The sequence below is a fragment of the Corvus cornix genome, chromosome 3 (assembly GCF_000738735.6).
Source record: "Corvus cornix cornix isolate S_Up_H32 chromosome 3, ASM73873v5, whole genome shotgun sequence".
NCBI classification, from domain to species: Eukaryota; Metazoa; Chordata; class Aves; order Passeriformes; family Corvidae; genus Corvus; species Corvus cornix.
Genome location: NC_047056.1, coordinates 107882157 through 107907478, shown reverse-complemented (window position 1 = coordinate 107907478; position 25322 = coordinate 107882157). Strand labels below are relative to the sequence as shown.

The 25322-nt window shown below is 40.5% G+C and overlaps 1 protein-coding gene across 4 annotated transcripts in view; it reads right to left on the bottom strand.

Annotated features, from left to right (window-relative positions):
• Window positions 1-25322, bottom strand: part of KLHL29 (kelch like family member 29) — a 392793-nt gene that overhangs the window by 53229 nt on the left and 314242 nt on the right. For all 4 annotated transcript variants that reach the window (XM_039569128.1, XM_039569131.1, XM_039569130.1 and 1 more), the window contains 2 exons: window positions 17798-17936; window positions 2678-2877 (listed from right to left, as the gene is read on the bottom strand). In XM_039569128.1, coding sequence (XP_039425062.1) covers window positions 2678-2877; window positions 17798-17936 — 339 coding nt within the window. The remainder of the gene's footprint in view (window positions 1-2677; window positions 2878-17797; window positions 17937-25322) is intronic.

Genomic DNA, 25322 nt, shown 5'->3' with positions numbered 1-25322 from the left:
ATGATGGGTGTCCGTGCACCATGGGCTGAAACCATGACACTGGTGGTGTGTGAAACCCAATTCAAGCCATGACTGTGATGATAGTGTAAAACAAATATGGAAAAAAAGAAGAAAAAAAGGCTCAAGTCTTCAGCCATATGGGTGGAGGAAATACCTATGATATCCTGACCAGTTTGCAAACATTTGCCCAGTTATCATATGGTGCCTGCATGAACCTGTGACCATCGTTGCATCAGTCAGCAGAAAACTGTTGCCATTTCTCATGGTCTAGACAAAAGCCGAGGAGACAGCATGCGGGGAAGAGAGAGAACATGGCTATAATTATCCCAGGAGAGCTGGTTAAGAAGTCTCCCATTGAAATGAAACTACTTTCCTGACACATTTTGCTACATCTTTTCACCAGAAAGTACAAGAAAATTTGGGGTGCCTCTGCCCAAGGCTGCTGAGAGGACCAGGATAGGGACACAAAAGCTGTTTGGACATCAACCAGACAGGACCCTCCTGAATCTTCCTGGCTGAAAAAGGATGATCTGAACTTCATCTGAGATTGTGCTGTGCTATGCTGAACAGACTTAATAATTTGGGGCTTTTACTTTGAACTTCCCTTCTCTCCCTATTTTGACATGGCCACTGATGGCAAAGATTCACTGTTTATACTGGTGAACCCTCCAGAAACGCTGCAGGAAAAAAACCCCTGATTTTTACCGTATTTTTGCTTTGAGTAGAGCAGAGGTAGCTGAGGTGAAAAATAAAAACACAGCCACAGAGAAGACAAAATGCTTTTCCTTAAACTTTTCAGATGGCAAATGCTCTGCTGTCTCTGTAACGTAATCGAGTCACAGTTATAAATAAAAATAAGCAATTACACTCCGTGAATTCTCCAAATGAGAATACAAAGTTCCAGTGACTCTCCATATATCACTGAACTTATAACCAACTCTACTATTTCATATCATAACATGGTTCACTGAATTAAAATATTAACTATCAGAAAAGAGAACTCTCACACTGATACAATGAAATAAGTGTATTTTGGTTTTGTGGCTGAATCTTCAGTGATAGCACAACTTAAACACATCCTGTGTTTCTGGAGAGGCTGCAAGTTCTAATCACTGTAAAAAGGTAGTGAAGGGAAGCTGGGAGCAAGCAATGCCAGAGCCAAAGCCTCATTCAAATCGCACAGTTTACATGGTAGGATTGCAAAGCATAAATTTCACATCACCAGTACCCACCCATTTGAGAACAGACTTTGAAATAAGGGGCATATAAAAAGTTGGAAAGAATACAATGCCAGAGATTCTTTACTGATGCCTGCATTGTACCAGCCTAGTCACACCACTCATCTTGCCAGCAGGCTGGCTTAGCACTGAAAATTAACACAGCAGTAAACTGGACTCATTTGAGGGTTTTTTGTTGTTCTTGTTTTTTGAGTGCAACATTTTGTAAACTCTCATCTTCCACGTTCTGTAATAGTAGATGTCAATTTTAAATGAGAACTTCCCAGGAAGAACAGCTCATCTGGGCTTCAGAGGAAATGATGTCTCCCTCACCAAGCTGGGAGTTGAGGAAGCCCAAGCAGAAATCAGATGTCAAAAAAAGGTTATCTGGTACTTATACCTGGGAAGTAACTCATATAATATCAAGATCAGTTTTTTTTTTTTAAATAAATTTGTGTTAATAATTCTAAAATTATTACTGTCTCATAAACTGATATTACAGCTATGACAGTGAAGGAGTGGCTTGTGGTACAGACAGGAATTTGAACCAGTGTGTTTCAGCTGAGCTCCAGTTCTGGCTCCTCTTCTGCTGTGCCTGGTCTGTCTGGTTCCAGTTCAGGCCAGTAAAGCTTAGCTGAGCTGGAAATCTTGGACTGTTTTGAAATACTCCCTGCTGGAAAGCAGAGGGAAAGTGAAAGGAGCAGGATGATACGGTGCTTCTGGCAAGAAGAATGAAGTTCTCATAGCCACGAGAGGATGGACCGAGGCACTGATGAAGATGTTGCTCTGTAGACCCTCACTGAGACAAATGCTCCCCATGCACACAGGGCATGCCAGTTACCAGGGGTGGGCACAGCAACCTTTCCTTCCACCCACCTTTGGGATGACATCAGGGCATAGCTCTGTATGCAGTAACAAACCCCATGAACATTGAACCTGGAACACTGGACATGTAAAGGACTTTCTCACAAATGCAAGAAAATTGCAGATATTGCAATGCAGTCCTTCATTTTTTTGCAGATTTGCAGGAGTTCTTCATCCATTGGAGCCCACCTCCAAACTCTTTTTGGTGTATGACCAAGCTGGCCTGGTGTAGAACCCCAAATATGCTGTCACAGTTATAAGCAACCTGTGTGTTACAGCCTGGTATCTATGCAGGTATATCCTCTGGGGAACAAAATGTCACCAAGATTGCAAGTACAGAACAAGATTCAACAAAACAGGTTATCCAAGATACGAAAGCTGTTGCCACTCAAGCAACAGGCTACACTTCTCTAGACCATTTTCCACTGGCCATCACGTCAGCATTTGAAAATCAAATCACAAATCAAATTAATGATGCTTTACTTTATTTTACTCTGTTTCATCTTGGGTTTCTTCCTTGTCTTTTAAGAATTGTTCAAAGGTTTACAAACATTAACACAAGATCTTAAAGCCTCACTAGATGCAGTGATTCTTACCTAGAAATGAAACGCAGACTTTACAGAAAGTATGAAACTGGAACTTGCTGGCAGCTTCCAGTAGGGTTTTTGCATTGGCTGAATCTATTATCAAAGAACCTGTATAAACAAACTCCAGGAGTAACTCCAGGACATCCGCAGTGAGGTTGGACATGGCCAATTCCAGCTTCTCCCCGCTTCTGCTGCTGTCTCGTGGTGACCTGGTAACAGCAGACAATTAAATTATGGACATTACACCATCCCCATTTTTTTGGCTTTTATTGATTAGTGAGGGCTAGAAAATCGCTTTGCACCTCATTACATTTCTCCATTATTTTTGTTTACGGAACTGAAGAATATGAATTTAAAATAACTGAACTTAAAAACTTTAACTGGATCTGAAAGAGAAGAGTCTTAAAGCAAGTCTTACAAAAAATCTGTTTATTGCTACTTTGCATTTTCATGCAAAAACAGTTGCAAAAGAAAAGGAAAGGAAAAGAAAGGAAAAAAAAGAAAAAGGAAAATGAGTGATCCAACATTAATGAAAATGAGGAATGGGCTTAGCTTTCAAAGGGAAACAATACATTTTAACATCTTGGTTAACATGTCATATTCTGTGAATAATATAACCGTGAAGGAAAAACCACTCTCCAATTTCAAGAGAAAAGGTCATCCACTTTTTCAAGAATCCAGCACTGGAATAATTTTAGATGTCATGTGCACTTAAGGATACATTTAAAGACCTTTTCATTAAAAAATAGTAAAAAAAAAAATACAAATTCCTATTTAGCCTGAACTTCTCAGTATGTTATATTAAATTATAGATATGATCAATTCGATATCTGTGGTATACAGATGGCCATATATAATATAATATATGCTTATTCTAAAAATCTATTGTTCCCTTTTAGGCACTAAAAAAAGGAAGCCCTTCATGGCAATTGCTTTGAAAACTGAATACAAGACAAGCTAGACAGACAAAATGGTTAGAGCAAAGAAGGGAGAGGGGGGAAAACAACAACCAGCTCTGCCACAGGAAGCCAGCAGCCATCCTCTAGGAGTTTCATGACTGTGGCCTACGGTTTTTCCTGCATGAAGTGCTGAACAATTTGGGGATCAAAGTATCTCCTGCATTTGAAGTGTGCATTAGTGCTTGTGAAATTATTGGACAAAAAGAAAGTAATACTGAATTAAAGTAAGGGCCCAGTTCTTAATGCATGGCTGATGTGTCTGCAACACTAAACACAGGTTACACCTGAAAGACAAAAGTGATGATAAATTTGGTAACATCAAGGAGGGGAGGGGAAATCTGTTGGAGTAAGAAAATAAACTCTTTTAATGGTTAGGACCATCCAGCACCTTCTCAAAGAAACATGAGCTTTGTGTCTGCCACTGGACAGTCAACGTCTGCTCGCTCCAATTCTGCTCGAGTACTTGCAAAAGCCATCGCACGAGTGACACAAAACTGGCACACAATGCAGCGTGACAGATAAGGACTGGCCAAAGCATCACTATTCACAGGCAACACCAGCTTGAAGCGTGAGTGAAAGCTACCATGAGCACTACCAACCTCTTGGGTTCACACAGCTGCCTACAAAGGCGATGGTCAGACCTCTACTACCATCACAGAAGAAAAATAAACAACATACGAGGTTCAGTTTTCTTCCCACACAACACCCCAACCACATGCCCCAACAACATCTGAAGTTATTTGGGAAAATGCTTAAAATTTGCAGTGGATGCTTTGTCACTGGTCTTCCATTGACCAGCCCTGGTCAAGTCAAGGGCACAGCTTTAATTCATACGAATCTCTGCAGGATCAAGGCTTTAAAGAGGTTTCATCTTCAATGGAGGATCAGCTAGCAGTCCCTAATTTCACAGTCTTCTCTAAGGTAGTGAACAATGGTTATTCCCATTCACAGGAGGAAACTGAGGCACAAGGAGACAAAATCATTTGCCTATGATCACAGAGTCAGGAGCAAACCAAGGAATTAAACCCCATTTTTAAAATTCTGAATACTGAACTGTCCCTTTGCATAGCAACACAGGTGTGTTAGACCCTATCCCACATGCAGATGCTAAGAACACATACTGATCATGACACTTGTTGTACACCTACAAGCACAGAGGTGTATGCTACCCTGAATCCTTATGCTTTATCACACCACAGTATTCTTTCTGAACTCTTGCACGTGGATTCAATTCTGCATCCGAGGCAGAAAATCTCCGGTGGCAAAACAGAAGAGTTGCCATTTCCTAGATCCTCAAGAGGATGTGACAAAATGTTGGGTTTTTTCCTTTCTCACACTCCCACCCCAATAATATGCCCCGTATCTGGTTTATCTCCAGTTGTACATACATCTGGTGCTGCACTCTGGGCTGTCAAAATACCTGTTGGCACTGATGCAATTCTTGCTGAACTGCTCCCAGAAGTGGTTTGTACCTGACAGTAAGCTCATTTTCACATGGGCTGGGTAATAAACACACCACCTAAAATTTCAGGCGTACTCAGGAGGTACTCAGCAAGCGACAGAGTCGAGCTCTTTGCACTGTGGGAAGCCCTACCACAAGCAATTATTTATTTAACGCCACTAATTGCACTGTGTTGGCACTGGCTGCGGGAAGGACTGCGTGTGATCCGCTGGGAATCACACAATCGCACCCAGCGCGGAGACCAGGAGGCACAAAGAAAAGGATGATGTGACACCAGTGTCAGCGCAGACATGTACCCATGCTAGCAACAACTGCAAGCTGCTATTTTTCACAATAATTAAGTAATAATCTCTTTTACTTTGTAATACACCGAGCAATAAACTGCTGCTGCAATTGATTAAATGCCAAAGAAAAGCTAAGGTGTTTAATCAATCACTAGAGCCACTTACGGCAAGTATAATACAAAGCTACAGAGATTATTGATATTACACAATGAGCCAGAAATGGGAAAGAAAATTATCCCTATTCCTGCCTCTGCAATGCCTTGAATGTGTTGTGCTGTTTTGCTTGTGCTTTCTACGCAGCGAGCCCTTTGGCTCCACGTTTGGCTGGATCAAATACTGAGTACAGCCTGGATACAGCCTGCACAGGGAGATCACAGCTACCCTGGCTTCCACACCAGGGATCTGGCTTGGTATAGGCTGGAGAATGGGCAGGGAATTGGCTGAAGCAGGTCCTAATGGATCAAAAATAAGCATTTGAAGGAAGAGAAGACCATAATGTGGGGAAACAGACTGATGTGACTGAAAAGGGAAATTCCATAGACTTCTTTATGAAATTATTTCAGTGAATTTGGTTGTAGCATCCCCCTCAAAGCCTGACTAAAGGTTTCTGTGTTCCTTGTTTTCACACATATTAGAATATCATATGCCCTGTGCATAATGATGTGCATAATTCATCTATTTGGGACAGAGTCTTCTCTCAGCTCCTCTAGAGGAACTGCAAGGAAGTGGCTAAAGCTGTATTACAAGAATAGAATTTAGTCTTGTAAATGCATATGCAGTGGATTTGGGAAAATCTGTAGCAATATATAGAGTTGTTCCCCAAATAGCTCATCCTGTGTCTCAACAGGAGGAGTTTTGTTGGTGACATCAGTAAATGCAAACATTTAGAGAAGTCTGTTACCAGAAAAGCCCCGACTTCCTGCCTTAAGGGCTGGGAAAAGTCACAGTTCTACCTGGTACATACACTCCTGTTCCCCAACTCCTGGCACAAACATCAGGTGTTTTGGGGATTGAGAACCTGCCTCCTTCATGTTTCAGTCTCACCTGAAGCCAGCCAATGCACTCTTATCATCCATGGACATCATTAAATGTGGCACATTCTGCTATTCGCCTGGCGAACTCTAAAGTTTAAACAGAATGATGTCATTTTATTGGCCTTGTAATCATTGCTCATATTATAAAGGTCACACATTTCACATTGTGGCAGAAAATCAATAGCTCTCCCAATAGCCTCTGGGGGAAAAAGTTTTGCTTCTGAAGAGTAATATATAATAAACAATTTTAGTCCTTACTTTATCATGGCTATAATCTTGGAGAAAAGCTACAGTAAAAATCTGGCAAAGGCTGATATATAAACTCATTAAAATTGGGAAGTGATTTAGAACAGGACTTTTAAAAAGATTTATCTTGAGCTAAACAGCAAAGAGATTTGTTTAGGTCTACATTTAAACAAGCTCCAAGAGCTCTTTAACAGCTTAATTTTATGGTAGCTGTTGGGGAATTCTTTCAGATTTACAAATCATGTATTTCTCAGCAAGGTGATAGACCTGAGCAATGTACAAGCAGAACTGAACCTGCAGATAAGCAGGAAGCACAGATATACTCTGAATGGGTAAGGGGGGAGTTACTGAAAAATATTCTGCATTGTCTGGAATAATTAAGTCTAACGAAATCAAGCCAATGCCTTTGAACAGTCTGGCTACTTATCCTTCAATTTAATTGCTTCAACTGGAGAAGACAAAGGCACAGGGAACCCTTTAAAGCAAAAGATGGCTTGATTACACTCTCAAATAACAAATCAGAATCAGTGTCCCTTTCTGTTAGCTAATATATAGGAAAGAGAAAAAATGTTTAAATACTTGATAGCAAGAAAAATAACCCTAATACCTCATCTGCAAGATCTAGTAGTGGAACTGACAAAAGAAAAAGTAGAGGAATTTACATTTTTTGGTATTCATTTGTCCTTGAAAATCATTTCCAAACATGTAATACACATAGACAAGAATCAGCCATAGTGCTTTCATGCTTAATAGTGATGCAACTGAAGTTTTCTGCATCTTGAGTTATAAATAGATGTGTATCTATGTGTTTTTCCTGCATTATTTGTATCAACACATTCCCATAACAGAACGTCTGTGTGATTCTGTTCAAACATTTAATAGTGAGATGCCTTGATTTGCAAAGCCACATTTAGAGTCTGGCTAAAGTAGCTGTGTAAGTGAAACACCGCGAGCGCATCAATTTGTCAATTTATGGACAGCGCTACCGCCTCTCATTCAGCCTTCCCTCATGGTTTGGATATGCTGCCTTTAACTGGCTTGCAACATTATTTTGACTGACTAATGGTTTGGCTACAGCTTCACTCAATTTTAGATCAAATACGAAAAGCTACCTATACCCGGTGCAGATGCCAGCCAATGCTCTGTTTACAAGCTACAGTCGCAAAGTCAAAACAAATTCTGGATGTTCAAAATGGAGCCATCTGCACGGAATAAACATGAAAAATGTGAAACATTTTATGTAAATGTACATTACTGCCTAGGAACAGTTGGTTCAGCTTCCACCCAGGCTGCCTGGTTGGGAACAGGAGGACTGACACAGTTTGTGACACCCATTTACATTCGATGCCATATGACTCACTGTGCCGTAGACTCAGAGGTATGACGTATATTTAAGCTTTGTGCTCCAAAAGGGCACTGAAACAAATGATTATCTTTTAAAATAAAGACACATTAAGAATTGTTATTTGTGATATTTCCCTGGGCAAGTGGGACTTGGAGTACATCTTTTTCCTTTTGCCTCTCCAAGGTCCCTCTGTGAGCCTACTGCCACTACCTGCTTCTCCCAGCAGAAGACAGCAGCAAAGAGCTAGCTCCATAATATGACCTCAATTTTCTTCATATTTCACTCAGAATCTATCTTTAAGAAACAGGAAAACACGCTCATTTTGGTAGTGTAATAAAAAAAAATTGTTGTCTTTGACTATTTATGGCTCAGGGTCTCACACAACTCAGGGATCTGAATCTCATCCACTAATAGCACACGTTTGAGCTGATGGGAGGCTGCAGGATTGCTAGCAGCAGGCAGGATCTCCAGCTCCACCCTGGACTGAGGAAACTGAAGCCCCTGTTTTGGGGCTGGTCCCTCCCTGCATGGACCAAAGCAATGGCCTGTCCTGTCACCCAGATGCCTTCTAGCCTCTCCACCACAACACCCTCCCAGGATTTGCTCTATCAGCTCAACATCCTGATCTTGCTGGCTTGTTTTCATAATTAGGAATATAAATGTTTACCCTACAGTAATTGTGTTCCCATAATAAGAGAGCAATATATTTTCTACCAAGATAGACAGGATAATAAAAAAAATCAAATTAAATTGCTTTGTTCCCTGGACAGTATTTAGGACTCCAGAAAACAGGAAATCCAAGATTTTCATGTAAGATGAAGCACTTAACTGAAGAAAAGCTACTTCTTTTTATCTCTGTCAAATTATTTTGATTACCAAAGAAAGGACTCCAGACTGGGGTAGACAGCTTCTCATGAGGCTTAAGAGTCTGTTAGCTGTGTGCTCATTAGAAACTGCTGTTCAAGTCGACACAATTTAGACTGAACATCTTGTTTATTGTGGAACTTTATACTTTAATCCTTAAAGCACTGAAACTCCAGGCAAAGAAGAGAGTGCAATGATGCTGCATCTTAACTGTCCACTATTTGATTTTTTATGGTCTTCAGAGTCATTAATGGTTCAAAACCCATATGTCTATGCATCTTGGGAGAAGCAAAAAAGAAACTTTGATAAATTATAGCCAACCTTCAGCTACGTACAGATCAGACACAGCATTCTACATGAAAAGTCGTATTTCGTACTGAATATCTTGATTTATCGTAATTACATGTTCATGAGATATAAAAGCATAGATGCCCAAACATACAACACATATTTCCATGACACGCACCAAGAAACACGTGCATACTGAGGTAATAGGTTATTTACTGAGTTATACAAGTTTATGCAGCTTCAAGGTAATCAATCATGTAAATGATGACAGGAAGGGACATTTGTAGAGCAACATCATTGCAATACGTATGTCATAAGGCACTGAATGTTTTATTAAACAGGATTTAAAAAAAAAAAAAAATTACTACCCAGCATCGCTTCTCCTTTGGAATTGTTTTATCAGCTCAAAATGTATTAACTTGCAAATCTCTGCCTTCGTTATTCTATCTTGCAGATAAACATTATCTTTGAGCCTCAGTCACTATCCATCTGTCTCATGAGAGAAGAAAACATGTACTCTATTGGTGCTGTTGTATGATTACAATAAAGAACTAGTAAAATCACAAGATTAAATAAATTACATTGTTTAAACACAGGCTTGCAAATTCATCAGGAAAATTTACCTGACCAACAAATCCATTTGCTCACTTTTTATCAGGATGTTGATACAAATAATGTTCCTTGTTCCAGGCAAACAAAATCTGGCAAGACTAGTGTAACTTATTAGAGTCAAATGATGCTGGTTTGCACCTGCTCTATCAGAAGAAAATCAGGAAAATTAATGGCTGTGTGCTCGGGCACGCACCAGCAGCTCCTGCTAATTCACCATCACAGAAATGATCATTACAAACCAAGACGAGCAATGGGATTAAGAGCAAATGCTTTTGTTCATGGACAACATGGCCAGAATAAAATAAAGCAAACAAAAGAGCCACGTTTCCTATATACCCTTAATGCCATTCACTGATGGAACACAATCTAAATGCTCAGCCAGGACCATTTCTAAAGGCGGGATCAGCGGCAGCCTGTAACGCTACAGTGTCGGAGATCACAGTCGGAGGCGCAAATCTGGCTCCCTGCTGAGATTTAAGAAAGAAGATGACGAGTTTGAAGATGCTGGCTTAAACAACTGGCAAGTGAATGAAGAAGTGAATAGCAAGTGCCCTTGGAAGAACAGTGTTTCATGACCTAGACTTTTGCTAGGGACTGAGAATAAACTGCATCTCGCAAGGTACTAGTGGAGAAGCAAAAAAACTGGGCCAACTTATTAATAGTGTGGGATCTAACTTGTTCCAAGTATCTCTGGCAGCCTAATTCAGTGGCAAAACAACCTGGGTGAGAGCTACTATTTGTTAAAGGTAAATAAAAAATGCAAGCAGGTTCTAGGGGATTATATAGGAAGGAAGATTAAAAGTAAGTTGACAGAATAAAAAATTTATTCTCATCAAACTTAAAGCCCAAACCCTTACCCAACTCCTATCTGATTTCTTTTAATGATATTTATTACACTATCAAAAACCAGCTTAGCACAGAGCTGGCATGCAGCTAATAAATCTATTTCTTAGGAATGTGGTGAAATTTATACAAGTAATTATCTAGGTAGTCTATCCAAGACTCTTTCTCATCATTGCAATGTCTAGAGGGAAAACAATAATAAAATAATGATAACCACGATTATTATTTATTATTACTACTATGATTATGGCAGTGCCCGAAGATCCCAATCAGCATTTCAGTAATTAGAATGAATTCTGTCAGGCACTGGTTCTTTCTCCTGCAGCTACAGGGTGTTGCTAGTGCTTTTCTACAGTATTTTTAGATTCAGAGACATCAGTGAAAGGCACAACAGCACATCACCTATGGCCACAGTATAGGCAGGAAAGGGCACGTGGCTCTTCTCACCCCATCAGTCCCTGCCCACCCACACTGCAGAGAACTGTTCTGAGTATTTCAGACACCAAAGCTCAGCACTGTGCAAGCAAAAAGAGGCACTGCGGTCAGATATGATCATAACCTGGTCATATTAATTCAAATTCATTATCCCAATCCAGCAATGGCTAATCCTTGATGATATAAATGAAAGGAGTGAACTATTGATCCCTGGAGCTATCTACAAGCAAGTTGGAGTTGGAGATTTGATTACCCTTGTTTTAGAGCAAGACTGGCTTTTGGAATTGGCCCAAAAAAGACAGTTTTCAAGAACATGGCTCCTGTTTCTATGCCATGGAAGTTTTTTTTATCTGTTGTTTTTGATTCATTTATCTCGAACTGCACCTTGTTAGGTAACTGTTCCCTTTCATCCCTAAATTTAACAGAGTTAAGCCTAGGCAGGGATGTGAGATGTAAGTAAGTACAGATAGGTCACCTGCACCAGCATTTCATGAGATGTTGCATGACAGCTGCGTGGCTTGTGGATGGGTACAGCTGGAGCAAGAGAGGTGATTAGTCTGTCATTCCTTGGGTAAGATTTGCAGAATTTGTGGTTGAGTCTAGAAATTACAGGAGCAAGAAGCCCCAGCTACAGTAAACAGAGAGATGCTGTCAATGAGAGAGAAGAGTGAGAGGTTCAGGGATCTGCTTGGTGCCTCTGTGAACTGCTGCCATTACACAGCAGCAGTTTAATTTCTGTGCTGCACCTTGAGGCTTGAGAAGGAGCTTTTCTGTCCTCCTTGCCAGGGTTTCTCTTCAGAGTAGGGCACATTGCTCTGCCCCTCCTTTCAGAGCAGCATCCAGCCCAAGCCACTCACCCTCCTAATCCAGAGCCACGCTTCAGGGCTGGAAACAGCCAGGCTGTGACACCTGCAGTGGGTTTTGTGGCAGTGCAGAACACCACTGAATATTTGTAAGCTGCCATTCATTTATGTAGAAGACCATACATTTTTGCTTGATGAAAACATGTTTTCCAAGGTCTGGCAGCTGCGAAATTTGAAGCCCAGCAGGGAGCTCTGAGGGGCGGGCGGACGGCTGCCTGGGCAGGCAGAGCGAGCGTAGCGCTCACGGAAATGGGCCACCCAGAGCAGGGAGCTGTGTCCTATGCCAAGATCTGGTGCCCAACACACAGCAATTTTCACTGCCTCGTTTAAGAGAGAAACCTTGTCCACAGCACAATTTACACCTGTCCCCTGGCAGTAAAGGGTGAAGGATATTTTACACTCCCAGGCGACCTCCTGTTCTCATGGTTTAAATGGTTTCACAGAAACTCCTGGTGCTCTCTCTCTAGGCACAATGCAGCTCTCCTGGCACTGAAACAAACATCGTATCTTTAACTCCCTGTTTCTCTGTTTTCAACTACACATTATAGTTTGTTTCCACATTCTTTCTGTTCTACAATGGAGCTGAAGTGTGCAGATGTGGAAATGCTGCCTGCTCCTCTCGCAGAGTTAAAAGCAGGATTCTTAATAAGCAAGAAAACATGAAGGGGTCACCAAGAGTGGAGTTTTCTTTCATCTGCTATTTCTCATTTTGGGTTTTTAAGAACGTAAACACAAACCAGACAGTCTGTTTTCCAGACACCTAAATGCTTTTGCAGTTTTGTCAGGCTGTTTCAGATGGATAGTGGCAGGTTTCTCTGTTGTGCATCCAAATGCTCCCTTTCCACACAATGGTGTAAAACGCAGAATGACATCCTCGTCTTCTGCGTAGGTGTAAAGCAAGAGGAATTTGGTCTTCTCACCCTAAATGCTTTACTTGTCCTGCCCTGCCTTCAAGCCCTCAGAGTGTATATACAGCCCCACTCTAGAAAAAAAAACCAACAAAACAAACAAAAACTCTGAAGACTTGAAAAAAAGGCAAGGTATGGTGGAAAAGCAATTTGGCCATGAAGTCACTTGCTCTGCTTTGCAGGAAAAGAAGGATGAACATAGCACGGCCAGATTACAATGCATCCAAAATACTACTTCTTGTGACAGAATCTCTTTGTACATGTGACTTACTGCTCTGTGCCAGTGGAATCAGGCACCCAAGATGACTTAAAAGATTAGAAAGCATCATTAAAATCTAATCTTGAAAAGATAAAAGCTGGAGGACAAGATCTGTGTATCTTTAGTAAATGACCAGAGAGAAGTCTACTTGTAAAAGCTTGCTTATAAAAGCAAGCATTTTGGCCAAGAAGAGACTTTTATGTCAAGTGCTTCCTTTTAATAATGTCATATTTAGTAGAGATTCCAGTACTCTGGGTTAAGAAGAAGAAAGCAGCAAATTAAAATGTTCTGGTGAAACATTTCTTTGTTACGGAAATATCAGAAATTCCATTTATTCAGCAGCTGCATTTGTCTATCCCAAATACAGCTGGGAATAAAAAAGATGGCTCTTCATGAGATTTTCCATTCGTTCCTTCCTCCCAGAACATACACACCCACACCCACCTGCCTTCCACCATTTCTTCTAGGGCAGATACAAAACCAGAGCTCATTTCTTTCCTCCCCAAAAACCAAGAATGTTTTAAATCAGAAAATCTGTGCTCTGCAAGAGGCACATTTTGGAGATGGGTTTTTTGATGGATCTGGATCTGTCTCTTTTTTTTCTGTGTACACATATAAGCATAAGTATGTGCCATTAAGAAAAACACTAGTTTCCATAAGAAATCATTCATGTCCTTTTAGTCAACTATGATTCAGGTTGGTCTTTTTCTCTGGGTCATGAAAAATGAGCACTTCCAGAAGGCAATTCATGCTATTTATCGTAAGGTGGGATGTATCGTCCTGCAGACAACTCCTGTCTTTCCTCCCAACTGCAGAGAAGTCTAGACAGCCAGCTTAGGCTGGACTCCTAAGGGAAGGAATGGAACACCCATCATAAGTTCACTGTCTATGCAAATCACCCTCTCTTTTATAGTATAGGGGGATGGCTCCTCCTTCACCTTATCTCTTAGACACCTATTTTGTGGGGACAGGAGTTGCCTCTTTGACAGGTCTGTCTCCCTCTCTGCAGACTGTAGCAACAGTTGAGAAGGTGAGGTTAGACCTAGCCCGTCTTAGATGCCAACCTTGGACCTAAATGTTGGTTACCTAATGCGAGAGATAAGCACCTCTCATTGGTCATGGGGACCTGCCTACACATAGGAACCTGAATTAGGAGAAAAAGATCCTTCAAGAAGCCTTCAAGGTTCTTATCTTCATTGTTTGTACCATAAATTAAGCCCTTGTTTTGAAATGGCTGATTCCATAAGTAGCCAAGTTGAGCAGGCTGAAGTCAATGTGGTTGGCAGTGCACTCAAAACATACAAGGTGGCCATTAGGGGAACAGAGCCCCAGTTCAGCTGCTGTTATCATCCATGTTCTCCTGAAGCCCTACACTGCAGCAGTCCTGTATGGATCCCCACCCTTCTGCTGAACCTTACCCTCCTCCCTTCATGGACACAGCCACGTGGAACAGGTATGAGGAACATTTCACACCTGCCGTTCCTAATACACCCAATCCCTTACAGATGATTTTGCACTGAAAAGGGCTGAGATTTTTTTCCGTGGTCAGTTGCTGTTGGAAGGGAGATGAACACCAAGTCCTGGCTTAGGCTTGAGTGCTGTGCAGCTTCTGATGGGGATAACTTGTTTCCAAAACAGGTGCTTGGTACGGTGCTGAGCTCAGGCTCAGGACTGGACTACCCAAGCTCAAAAGGGATCATATATTTGAAAGATAAAACACATGGAATGAAGAATTTTCTGGATGAGGAGCAGAATGCTCAGCACAGGATTAGCCATTTTCTGAGAAACTAAAGGGATTTCAAAGTGCACTCTCATTACCAAATTTGTTTAGTAAATAACTTTAGAATTGTTTTGGACAATCAAACCTGCTTATCATCTTTTTATCAGTGCAATAAAAACAACATATTTTCTTCTCTGCTATGACTAATTCTCATCAAATAGCCTTCCTCAAGATGAGCAATAACTCTTGTCCTATTATGTTTTTTATCTGTATTTTGGTTTTATTTTGAGAAGGAAATAATTGATCTTATTTGATTTTGAACATTTCTCTTTTATTCTTTTGAGACACTACTTGCTATTCTACCATCAGATACCAACTTGAACACATAGTGGAATCAATGGCAGAATATGAGGTTAATAATAACCAGCCTGTGGCAAATAATAAGCCAAAGTAAATACTCTGAAAGATTCTATTTCTGCATGGTTCAATAGATGTACATAGCACCTTCATGAATAGATCTTCTTATTGATGTTTCTGGTGACACATTGGTGCCTTTGGTTGGAATGACACTAGGGTTTAACCCCGGCTTGCAGTGATTGAAATGGCCTTTCTATTATATTTAATATAAAGAGATCTCTTTTGTTCTTTAAGAAAAACTGCCATTTCTTGTTTTGATTTCTGTAATAACACAAGGAGTACAATATAAATCACATAAAGCTTTAAGCGCTGTCTCAAAGGAGCTGCTAACAAATATCATAGAGGATTCTAGATGTATCGTATCTATAAACAGTCTAACTCTATGAACTATAATGATTCTGTATTATTAAGGGCACAATCCCACAAAAAATTGAGTGCCTCTTGCAACCTGAGCCCTTGACTTCCACGGGATTTGAGAAAGGACAAGGCTTTACACTGCAAATATCCTACAAAAAGCAAGTCTTTAGAAATTCCACCCCATAGCCCTGAGTTTATTGTTTTGCAAAGACACATTTGCTCAGTTTACAGGTGAATATTTATTTTTCTCACCTGACAGTTTTGCAAACTCAACTTGACATCAAGCTGAATTTTTTCTTATTCAAGCATCATCATCAGTAATAAAGGTATTTTTGCCTTGGATACACCTGTGCAACTCCATTAGCCTCCATCAAGGTTACATGTGTGCAATTGAGGTTATATATGGAAGACGACTGGGATGGAGAGACCTGATGGTGGACACAAATCGACCTCTGGACTATTTATTGCTGCTGCTGATGTGAAAGAAGGCAAAAAGTGGTGAGTTTAGCAAACAGGCTAAACCTTGCACTATTTTTTTCTTGTAATGCATTCAAGCCTTATGTGGGCAGCTGAAAGCCAATACATGCTGAAACCTAGGCTTTTTCTTTCACAAGATCTAGGGTTTTAATTTTTTTTATTGCTTTAACTAAGTTCATAACAGAGCAGTACTCAACCTAAAGTATATCTGCATTTGACAACTAAATAATAAAGCAGCAAGATTCATCAGTGTGTGTGCTTCTAGAAATAGATGCTACCTGGTGACTTCTGCACACAAGCAGATGTCTTCACAGCAAAATTCAAATGACAGTCTTTGGACAGTCAGTGATTTATTTCTGTAAGTTGGTTCTAAGATTTTTCTTTTCCTGTAGAGGAAATTTCCTATTCTTTATCACCCTGAAAAGCATATACTGTAGCCTTAACAATTAAATAATAATGAGCAGACAGAAGAGAAAGGACAGGAGAGATCTGGCATAGCTACTGCTAGCTATCATTAGATTTACAGAGGGGAAAAGACATGCTTCCTAGGCCAACATATTTTTTATGAATAATTGATAAGGCAGTCAGTACAGTTATATCATAGAAATGTAATATATATCCATAATTATAGAACCAGCTTTGTGCAAAAGGACACAATACACTGAAAGGAGATACCAGCCAATATGCCATCCTGAAATAAAATACAGTCACTATTGTGTTAGTTGGCAAAATTTAAATACAGGATTTGAAGCAAGCAAAATGTTCTTTAATCCCATTTTTTAGCACAGTCCAGGCTCAGTCTGCTCAGGAAAATACTGCAAGGCAAAATCAGCAGCTGCATTAATTTGCTGATGATTGAGGGAAAAATGAAAGTTATCCTCATGGTTTTTTTCTCCCTACTTGCTACTCTAACTTAGTAATAATACAAGAGTACCAATTTACTCCTATACAAGTATATGAAGCATACAAATTGAAAAATCAATGTAATGGAAAAAAAAAGATTATCATGCACTGTTTAGAATCAATCAGCTAGAAACAGGGGGGAAAATGCGAAGGTGGAGACATGACGTTTAGAAAATGTACATCCTGTACCTACCCTAAGCTGGAGTGTTTGTATGAAAAAGCTACTGTTAGTCCAACATGCAGACCGAGCTACATTTTGACCAGAAAATCATCTTATTTCCAATCTTTTCTAGAGAAATTAATCAGTTGTCTTTTCTTCTTTTTAAAGTCCCCAAATAATAAAAATATCAATCCCTTTGCCCATAAAAGCCACACAAAAGCATGTAACAAAGATTTCAGGGTGAAGGGATTACAATACTCCAAATGCTTTATTTGCATGATGTCTCAGCACCATTCACCTGAACGCTGATGGCTTTTTGCAGCCTGAAGCACAGACTTTTGTTGTGTGTGACAGAGTCCCTTGCAAACATCGACAGCAGCAGTTTTTAGTTGTGGACTGAATCACCATTAGCAGTGGAGTTTAAATCTTAGATCTCTCAGTGGTGGAACACTTTCTTCGGCCAAAACCAGCCTCTACTCATCAGAAATAATTACACTGTACGAGTCAGATGTGTAACAAATGGATCTGAGTCTCAGTTTGGAAATACATTCAGAGGAGGTGGAAAGAATGGCTACTGGCTCTGTGACAGGAGATTCAATCTTCATAAACCTGCAAGAGAGGGGAGGAAAAAAAAGCGACACAAATGCGCCCTACAAAAGAACAGAGCAGATCACAGCTGGAAGGAAGGCAAACCTTTTAATCAGGTCCTTGAAATACAAGCTGCAGGAAGCTAGAACATTTTGGTGGACTTCAAACTCTTTGCCTTCAACAATAATTTTCAGGTCTGTAAACTCTTTCGCTCTGCGTTGCTGGTTCAACTCCTTCAACATTTCTGCAGAACAGAGAAGACAGACAGTGCCAGGGTTCCCATTAAGAGTTTTTTTATTTTTACTTTTTACTTTTCATTTTTTTTTTGTAAAGAAGTAGAGAAACAGGAAACAATTTATATTTTTGTTGGTAAGATTGGCTCAACACAGACAGTCAGAAGTTACAAACGTAACATATTAAAAAAAAGAAAAAGAAAAAAGCAGGAACCAGTAGGTCTAAACAACTGAAATATATATACATAGAAAAAAAAGCAAAAACAATTCCTAAATTTGGAAGGGTTAAAAATGAAAATAAAATATTTCAGCATTAGCAAATCAGAAACACAGAGAATGCATTATCACAGAAAAGTTAAAATAATTTGTTATAATCAAAATCAAGAGCTAATGAATTTCTATCCAAATGGAAATAAGTTTTGAACATACTAGAATAATATTAGTAAAAATGGTATTATGATGCAATATGAATTGGATATGGGTCAAAATAATAAAACCACAAGACCTGCAAAAATAACTTATCCTTAACATAGTAAAAATGTGTTAAGCCTCTCTGGTAACAGAATAAAATAGCAGTTCAAAATAATATATAAATTACAGTGCATAAAAAATTAGCTAAATTATCAATGCACCTTGCCATATACCTCAGCTATATAGACTACAATTGTATATGTTTCAGAATTAGCTTAAAAGCATCCTTATGATAAAGAAGAATCTCATGCAGAGAATAAATTACTGCCTTTTATAGCAATTCCCATTTTTCGCACTCCAAGGATTTTTACCATCACAGCATTTTTATTTTTTAGCCTTCAACGGCTTCATTTACAGCAACAATCAACTTTCACACATCATGAAAGAATCATAATGATTAAAATAACCTATGAAAGTGTTTCCATCCTGCAATAAAGCACCTACCTTGCATGATGCCTCCTTTTATAGAGCCTATTGGTGCTAACAGTATGAAATGAGAGTGTGCCACGTCTCCATGTGGGGATGCGAACTACTAAGCAACCTATGTGTTTTATATGCTGCCTGGACTTTTAAGGCTAAGACTTCCCTCCAACTTTGCAGACCAAAGTGGCTATCAAGATGAATAATATACTTTTCACCTGGGCAATAGCTTGGCAGTTCAGAAGCTGGTGATCAAGATGACAGAAGACCTGATTTTAAATACTAAAGGACTTAGGGTTTATTTTATGTTTGCAATAGGTCAAGGTTCTCATTTCCTCAGTGTAACACCCTGAACACATTTCTCTTCAGACAGATCTGTAAATCAACAACAGTTCCTTACATCGAGTCCTTACATGAAGCAAAAGGGACCTCAAGGGTGTGTAACTCTAACTGTGCTCAAAGCTACTGTCAGGCTTGAGCAAGAGCTGCCAAAGCACTGCCAAAGGGTCTTATTGTGAAACACAGACCCAAATAATCCCTGGGTTCTCCTGATTCCCCAAGGAAGCTCAACAGGAATCATTTCAGCAAAGCACTAGTGTTTAACAAAAGCATGCAAATATGCAACTGTTTCATGAAAAGAAATTGAAGCTCTCCCAAGCCCCAACATCTGTGGTGCGTATTTTTCAGGCCTAAGTAAATAAATGTCACCTTGCACATTTATGTCTATTTAATGGAAACACAGTAGTGTCTGAAAGGCTAATTATTCTGTGCTGAAATGGGTCAGTGCTCTCCAGAGAGCAAGCAGATCATTAAAGAGGGCACAGAAATAACAGCAGGCTTTTGTCAGATCTATAATAGGGGAAAATAAACCACTCTGTCCTGTGGGTGCTATAGCAGGGACTATTTTTAACAAATTCAGCTGAGGTAAAGCACAATGATACATTTTGAGAAAAACCCAAAATGGGATCTGAATGTTCACTCCTGTGCAGGGAAGTCTCAGGCTTTTGCTGGAGGTGTGATGCCTGGGGTCTCACTGCACAATGAACACTTCGGGCCTCAGCTAAAGACGGAGGATGGTTTGGGAAAAAGGGGTGTTCTACTTGACTGGGGGCCAAAGTGACTGAGGTCTCTGGTTTCACAGGAATAGCACCAGGTGCTTTATCAGTTGCATGTATTTGTGGAGGAAGCATTTTTCTGTCCTTTTTCACACATGAACAAATCTTTTCCTTTTTCTGTCTTGGTCCATTTCCTCACTTTCATTTACAGCAACGCCATTTTCCTCACACCAATTTTCTATCATTTCATGTCTTAAAGACTGTTACTCTTTCCTCTAAACTTTCTGATACTCTCTCCCCTTTTCAAACTTACCCAACCACTGTCCTTCACCCCCATCTGCACTCTTCCTAAGTTCCTATTGAAGTTCCATTTCTCTTGTATCTGTGACTTTACAACCTTCCTTGCAGAAGCCTTTCAGGGCAAGGGCTCCATCCATGACTAAGTCATACAAGTCTAAGATTACGCTTACACAAAGGGTCAATCTCCACCTCACCTCATTCCATCTCCCTCTTTTAGAGCTCATGATCAATTATTATGGTGTTCAAAGGGCACAACTGTATGAATAACAACTGCACAGATGAATCCTGTGCTTTAGAACAGGAAAGGAGAGGAGAGGAGAGGAGAGGAGAGGAGAGGAGAGGAGAGGAGAGGAGAGGAGAGGAGAGGAGAGGAAACAGATTTTAGTTATACTCTTGAATGGGCTGGAGGTGTTGGGAAGTGAGCTCAGGGTAAGCAGGACAGTACAGACCATCCTTGAACTCCTGACTGTGGCCAAGATTACTGAAAAGCAGGAAACAAAGCTCAGCCACTGCACCTGTTGATGTTGTGCTCTCTGTGCTGCCTCCAGCACTGTGAGAGCTGGTTTGAGAACCTTAAGTCCCCAGACAGCTCCCCCAGCTAATGGGCTCATTATTTGGACTTGCTGAGCACCCTTTATTTACACTCAGTCCTGGGCACAGCTTCTATCTATGCTCCTTACACACTTGAATGTGCTTTATGCTGCATGCATTCATTAAGGGATGCAAACCAGAAAACAGGTCTGGAGCAGTGGTGCAATTTGGCTCATAAAAACCCAGAAATGAGAACAAGTTCTAATCAGAAACTGAAACTCCTCTTTTTCCTACAGACATTTGGAGGCCGTGATTCCCTCCTTGTTCCCTTAAATTGTTATAGTGCTGTCTACAGAGAGATGACTATGAACAGTTCTGAATTTTTGCAGTTCAGTATCTGAACTAGAAGGAGAGGCAGGTGGAGAGGAGAAGGAAGTCAGGAGACTGCATTGATTCATCGATCTTCCTCTCTCAGGCTCCTTTGTATTACTAAATAACTAGCAGGCATTAGTATTGGACACAAGGTTATATCAGAAAGGGCCCTCATTCTCAGAGTATTTGTAATGCTCACACTGTGCTTAGCCAGGCATTAATGATTTATGAGGACTCAGGATGAGTTGCAAAACAAATTTTTTCACCAGGTAATAATGCCTGCCGATGAGCTGTAAAAGAAGAAACAACACAGTGCAGTCCTGGCAGTGAAAAATGACCTCAGCTGTCTCCTGCTAGTCCCTCTTCTGGGCTCTTCCTAATTTTCAGCATTTCCTCCAACAAATGGAATTTCCTGAAGCCTTCAAAAAGGGATGTGCTGGGAATTTCCTACTGGTTATTTATCCCTCTCGTTTCTTTGTTCTAGCAGACTTTATTTTCTTTGGGTTTTTTTTTCCCCCTCATTTGACTTTTTGTTTTTTTAAGAGATCCAAGTAAAAATGAAGTGCAAGGACAGTTAAAGTGCAAGGTTTCAGCAGTGTGAGCACTGATGTTCCTTCTCCTCAGTGAATTACAGCCAGTGCTCTACCCTAGTGCAAGGGATTGTCCCTTCTTGCCACAGGTGCACACACACACTGGAATGACAGAAACCAAGCCAGTCCTTTCTGTCTCCTTCATCACTACTGATGCTAAGTCATTCTCAGTGAAAGACTGGTTGAGTACTTTCTTCATAAAGAACTGCACAATAGACACCCCAAAATTACATGAGCTATGCAGTGGCTGAACCTAAAGGGGACTTGACCTGAAACCTGCAACTGAACATGAACATCTCTGTGGAGCTTGTGAAAGGCAGCACTTTCTGTCTTGCCATTATCAGCATCATTGGTATCATTGCTTGGGGGCATTTAATGTAATTATGTTGAGAGTCCCAGAGATAATATAGGTCAGAAGGTATAAGTGACTTTCCTCAGGTCAGGAACAGAGCCAGGATGAACTCAGAAGCTTTGATTCTTGGTCCCCAGCTCCAGTGATCACACCACTTTTTCTCCCTCTTAATTAATGGACAAATTACAAATTAAACTAAAGAGCCCACAAGCCTTGGAACAATACAGGATCAAGCACAACTCTGTAATAGTGTAGATCAAGTAAAGGGAAAAGAAATTATATAGTGAGTATTTTTTTTGAAATTACTTATGATCAGAAATAAAAACGAACAAGGAACTTATTCCCAAAGTTTATTTATTCTGTATTTTAAGCACAGTGGAGACTGGATACTTAAAGACCCTCTCTAATGCACATTCCCCTGGCACAATGGAAGCTCTCAGGTTTCTTTCCATTTTTAGTAAAGAACTCTTTACTTAAAACTGAATAGATAAAGCTTTAAAAGGGGGCAGCAACAGCTAAAATATAATGAGCCATAAATTATAGAAGAAGAATTTTTGCAAACAGCATTTTAAAAAATTTACTTGGGAAAACTAACCTCTTATAAAACTGCAAAGGGTAACTCATGAAACATCACTAATTATTCTTGTGAAGAATGTGCAAGAGACCAATGCTTGCTCACACAGGCTCATGCTTTCATGATTGGGACAGAAAATGTGGGAAAGCCAAGAAAAGTTACTAGGAGGAAAATCCAATTACCTTCTTCCCTTAATAGGTATGGAGATTAATTCCCAAGGTTATGCTCTAGTTATGCAAAACAATAATTTTAACCATTAAGTGCCAGCACTGCCCACACTTGCTTATTTTGATAGTGGTAGAGCATGTGTAGATACAAGAAACTAAATCATGAGGCAGAAGATGTAGGAGTCAAACTAGAGCTGTGAGTGACAGGAAGGAGTTTACCATGGTGAACCCTTCCTATGTGAACCACACAAGAACTCAGGATTTTTCCCACTTTGACAAGTCTCTCCTTCTCCTCACCACAACATCCACAGACACACAGAGAACCCCCAAGCCTGGAGAGTACCCCAAGAACCTGCTGAATGTTCCCTTGTGCTGTTGATACATGGCTTGAAGCAGCTGCAGAGAGGCAACAACTCAATATCCAGCTGCCTCATTAGGCCAGGCTGATGAAGTTAAGCAGCCACACTCAGCACTGCAGTGGCTGATGCTGTTCTCTACTCCTCCAAACACCCTGAGCTGGCAGACCAGGATGAACATCATCCATCCCTTAGGGTCTCCCATGATGTTCAGGATGGGGGTTAGTTATTTCCCAGTGGACAAATACAAAAATCAGCTACAGCATATTCCATGTGGTGTGAAGACAAGCGCACACCTCTGGAGAACAGCTTTCTACTTGGGACTGAGGATAAGAAATACGTCTTTTAACCTCTTTTGGCCTGAAAGGAAGAGGGAAAGGGAAATGAGTGAAGCCTGGTGAGATTCATTAACAGATGAGGATGTTTCAGGAAGGGACCCACAAAGATCATTGAGTCCAGCTCCCAGCCCTGCACAGGACAGCCCCAAGAATCACACCATGTACCTGAGAGTGTTGTCTGAACACTTGAGCTCTGTCAGGCTTGATGCTGTGACCACTGCCCTGGGAAGCCTGTTCCAGTGCCTGACCACCCTCTAGGTGAAGAACTTTTTCTTAATACCCAATACTACCCTGGGATCTTCAGTTTCCTTCCTGGACCCTGAAGATTATACATTCAGTTACCTGGACTGTCTCTGCAATCGAATAGAGACGGAGCCCATCTCAGGCACAACACAACCTGTTCTGTGTGCTTAGACAGGTAGGATGTAGTGTCTCTCCCCAGGGATTTCCAAGGGAGATTAAATAATTAGTTGGGACCAGACAGTCATTTCTTTTTGCAGAAGGTGAGAACTAATCGGTTGCAGATAAATACTTTCACCTCTTTTTTCTTATTGGATCTCAATTTTAGTTGAACTTCTTTATCAAGAGCAGAAGGAGAAGGGGGTGTAAGAAAGCAGGGACTGCCTATGCAAGGATCCTTTATTGGAGAGGTGGGGGAGGCAGACAAATGGTGAAGCGCTCTCACTCTGTACTGTACTGCAAAGAGCCAAGGCTGCTCAAGGCTTGGGATGGAGGTGCAAAATACTGTCTGCATGATACTGGTGTGCCCAGTCCTCCTCTCACAGTCTCTATTCATACAGGACACCATCCCGCACCAAACACATGTGAAAATGCTTGACTGGTTCTGGCTACCTCCTGCATATTTTGCTTTCCTAAGCCATTAAGCCAGATAAAATGAGCTGAGAAAAGCTCAATACTGACTGCAGGAGCACCGTGAGGCCGCGCCCTGCCGAGCCTGTGCTACCCAGCTACACACCCTGGCGAAGATGGAGCATATGCTGATGGAGAGGTATCACTACTGGCACAGCTACACCAGCCCCTGAACAAAAGGCAACGAGAGTCATCTTCTGCTGGGTTTTGTCAGCACAGCAATGTGAAATGCAAGGTGTGAAGTTGTCATACTCCAAGCTGATACAGCCACGGCAGTAGGACTTTGTAGTGCAGACCAACCTGTCTAGATCTTTGTTGTGTTGACACTGTTAGACACCTGTGCTGCTAAAGAAAACAGTAACAGATGCTGGAGAGTTGGAAAATATTTTTAAATCCTGCTGAATAACACGTATGTGGCTGTATATGATAATTCTACTCAAAGGATTGTTGGCAATGAGATGTCCTGTTGTGCTAAATAATTTTTTGTTGTTCACATAGACAAATTCTTCTCACCTTATGATGAGAAAGGATCAACAAATTTAGCTGTGGTGATTACTCATTTGAGGAAGACAACTGCAACTCCATGTGTAAATGGAACCTTTCTAAATATACTAAAAACTCAGGGAAGTCACTATATCATGTTTTGAAACTAATTTTCAGGCTATTATCATCACTGGAACTGACATTAGGAGGCACCTCAAGGCTGCCTTCACACATTACAGAGTTGATATTTCCCTGTATTAGGCCACAGAACTATTTCAACATATTTTCTGATTATATTCAGAGACTAACTATACCCTTAATCTCTAGAAAAAAAATGCTTTAAATGCAACTTTAGAGAGATTTTGGTACCACAGTTATGCATTAAAATAATAAAAAAGGGAATCTGGGGGCTAGAATGCCTTTGCTGCTTTGATTTATGAGGTAAAGTCTTCAATGGTATCCATGCCTGCTAATTTATAATCAAACAGGGTTACAAATGCACAGTGAGCATATGTGAC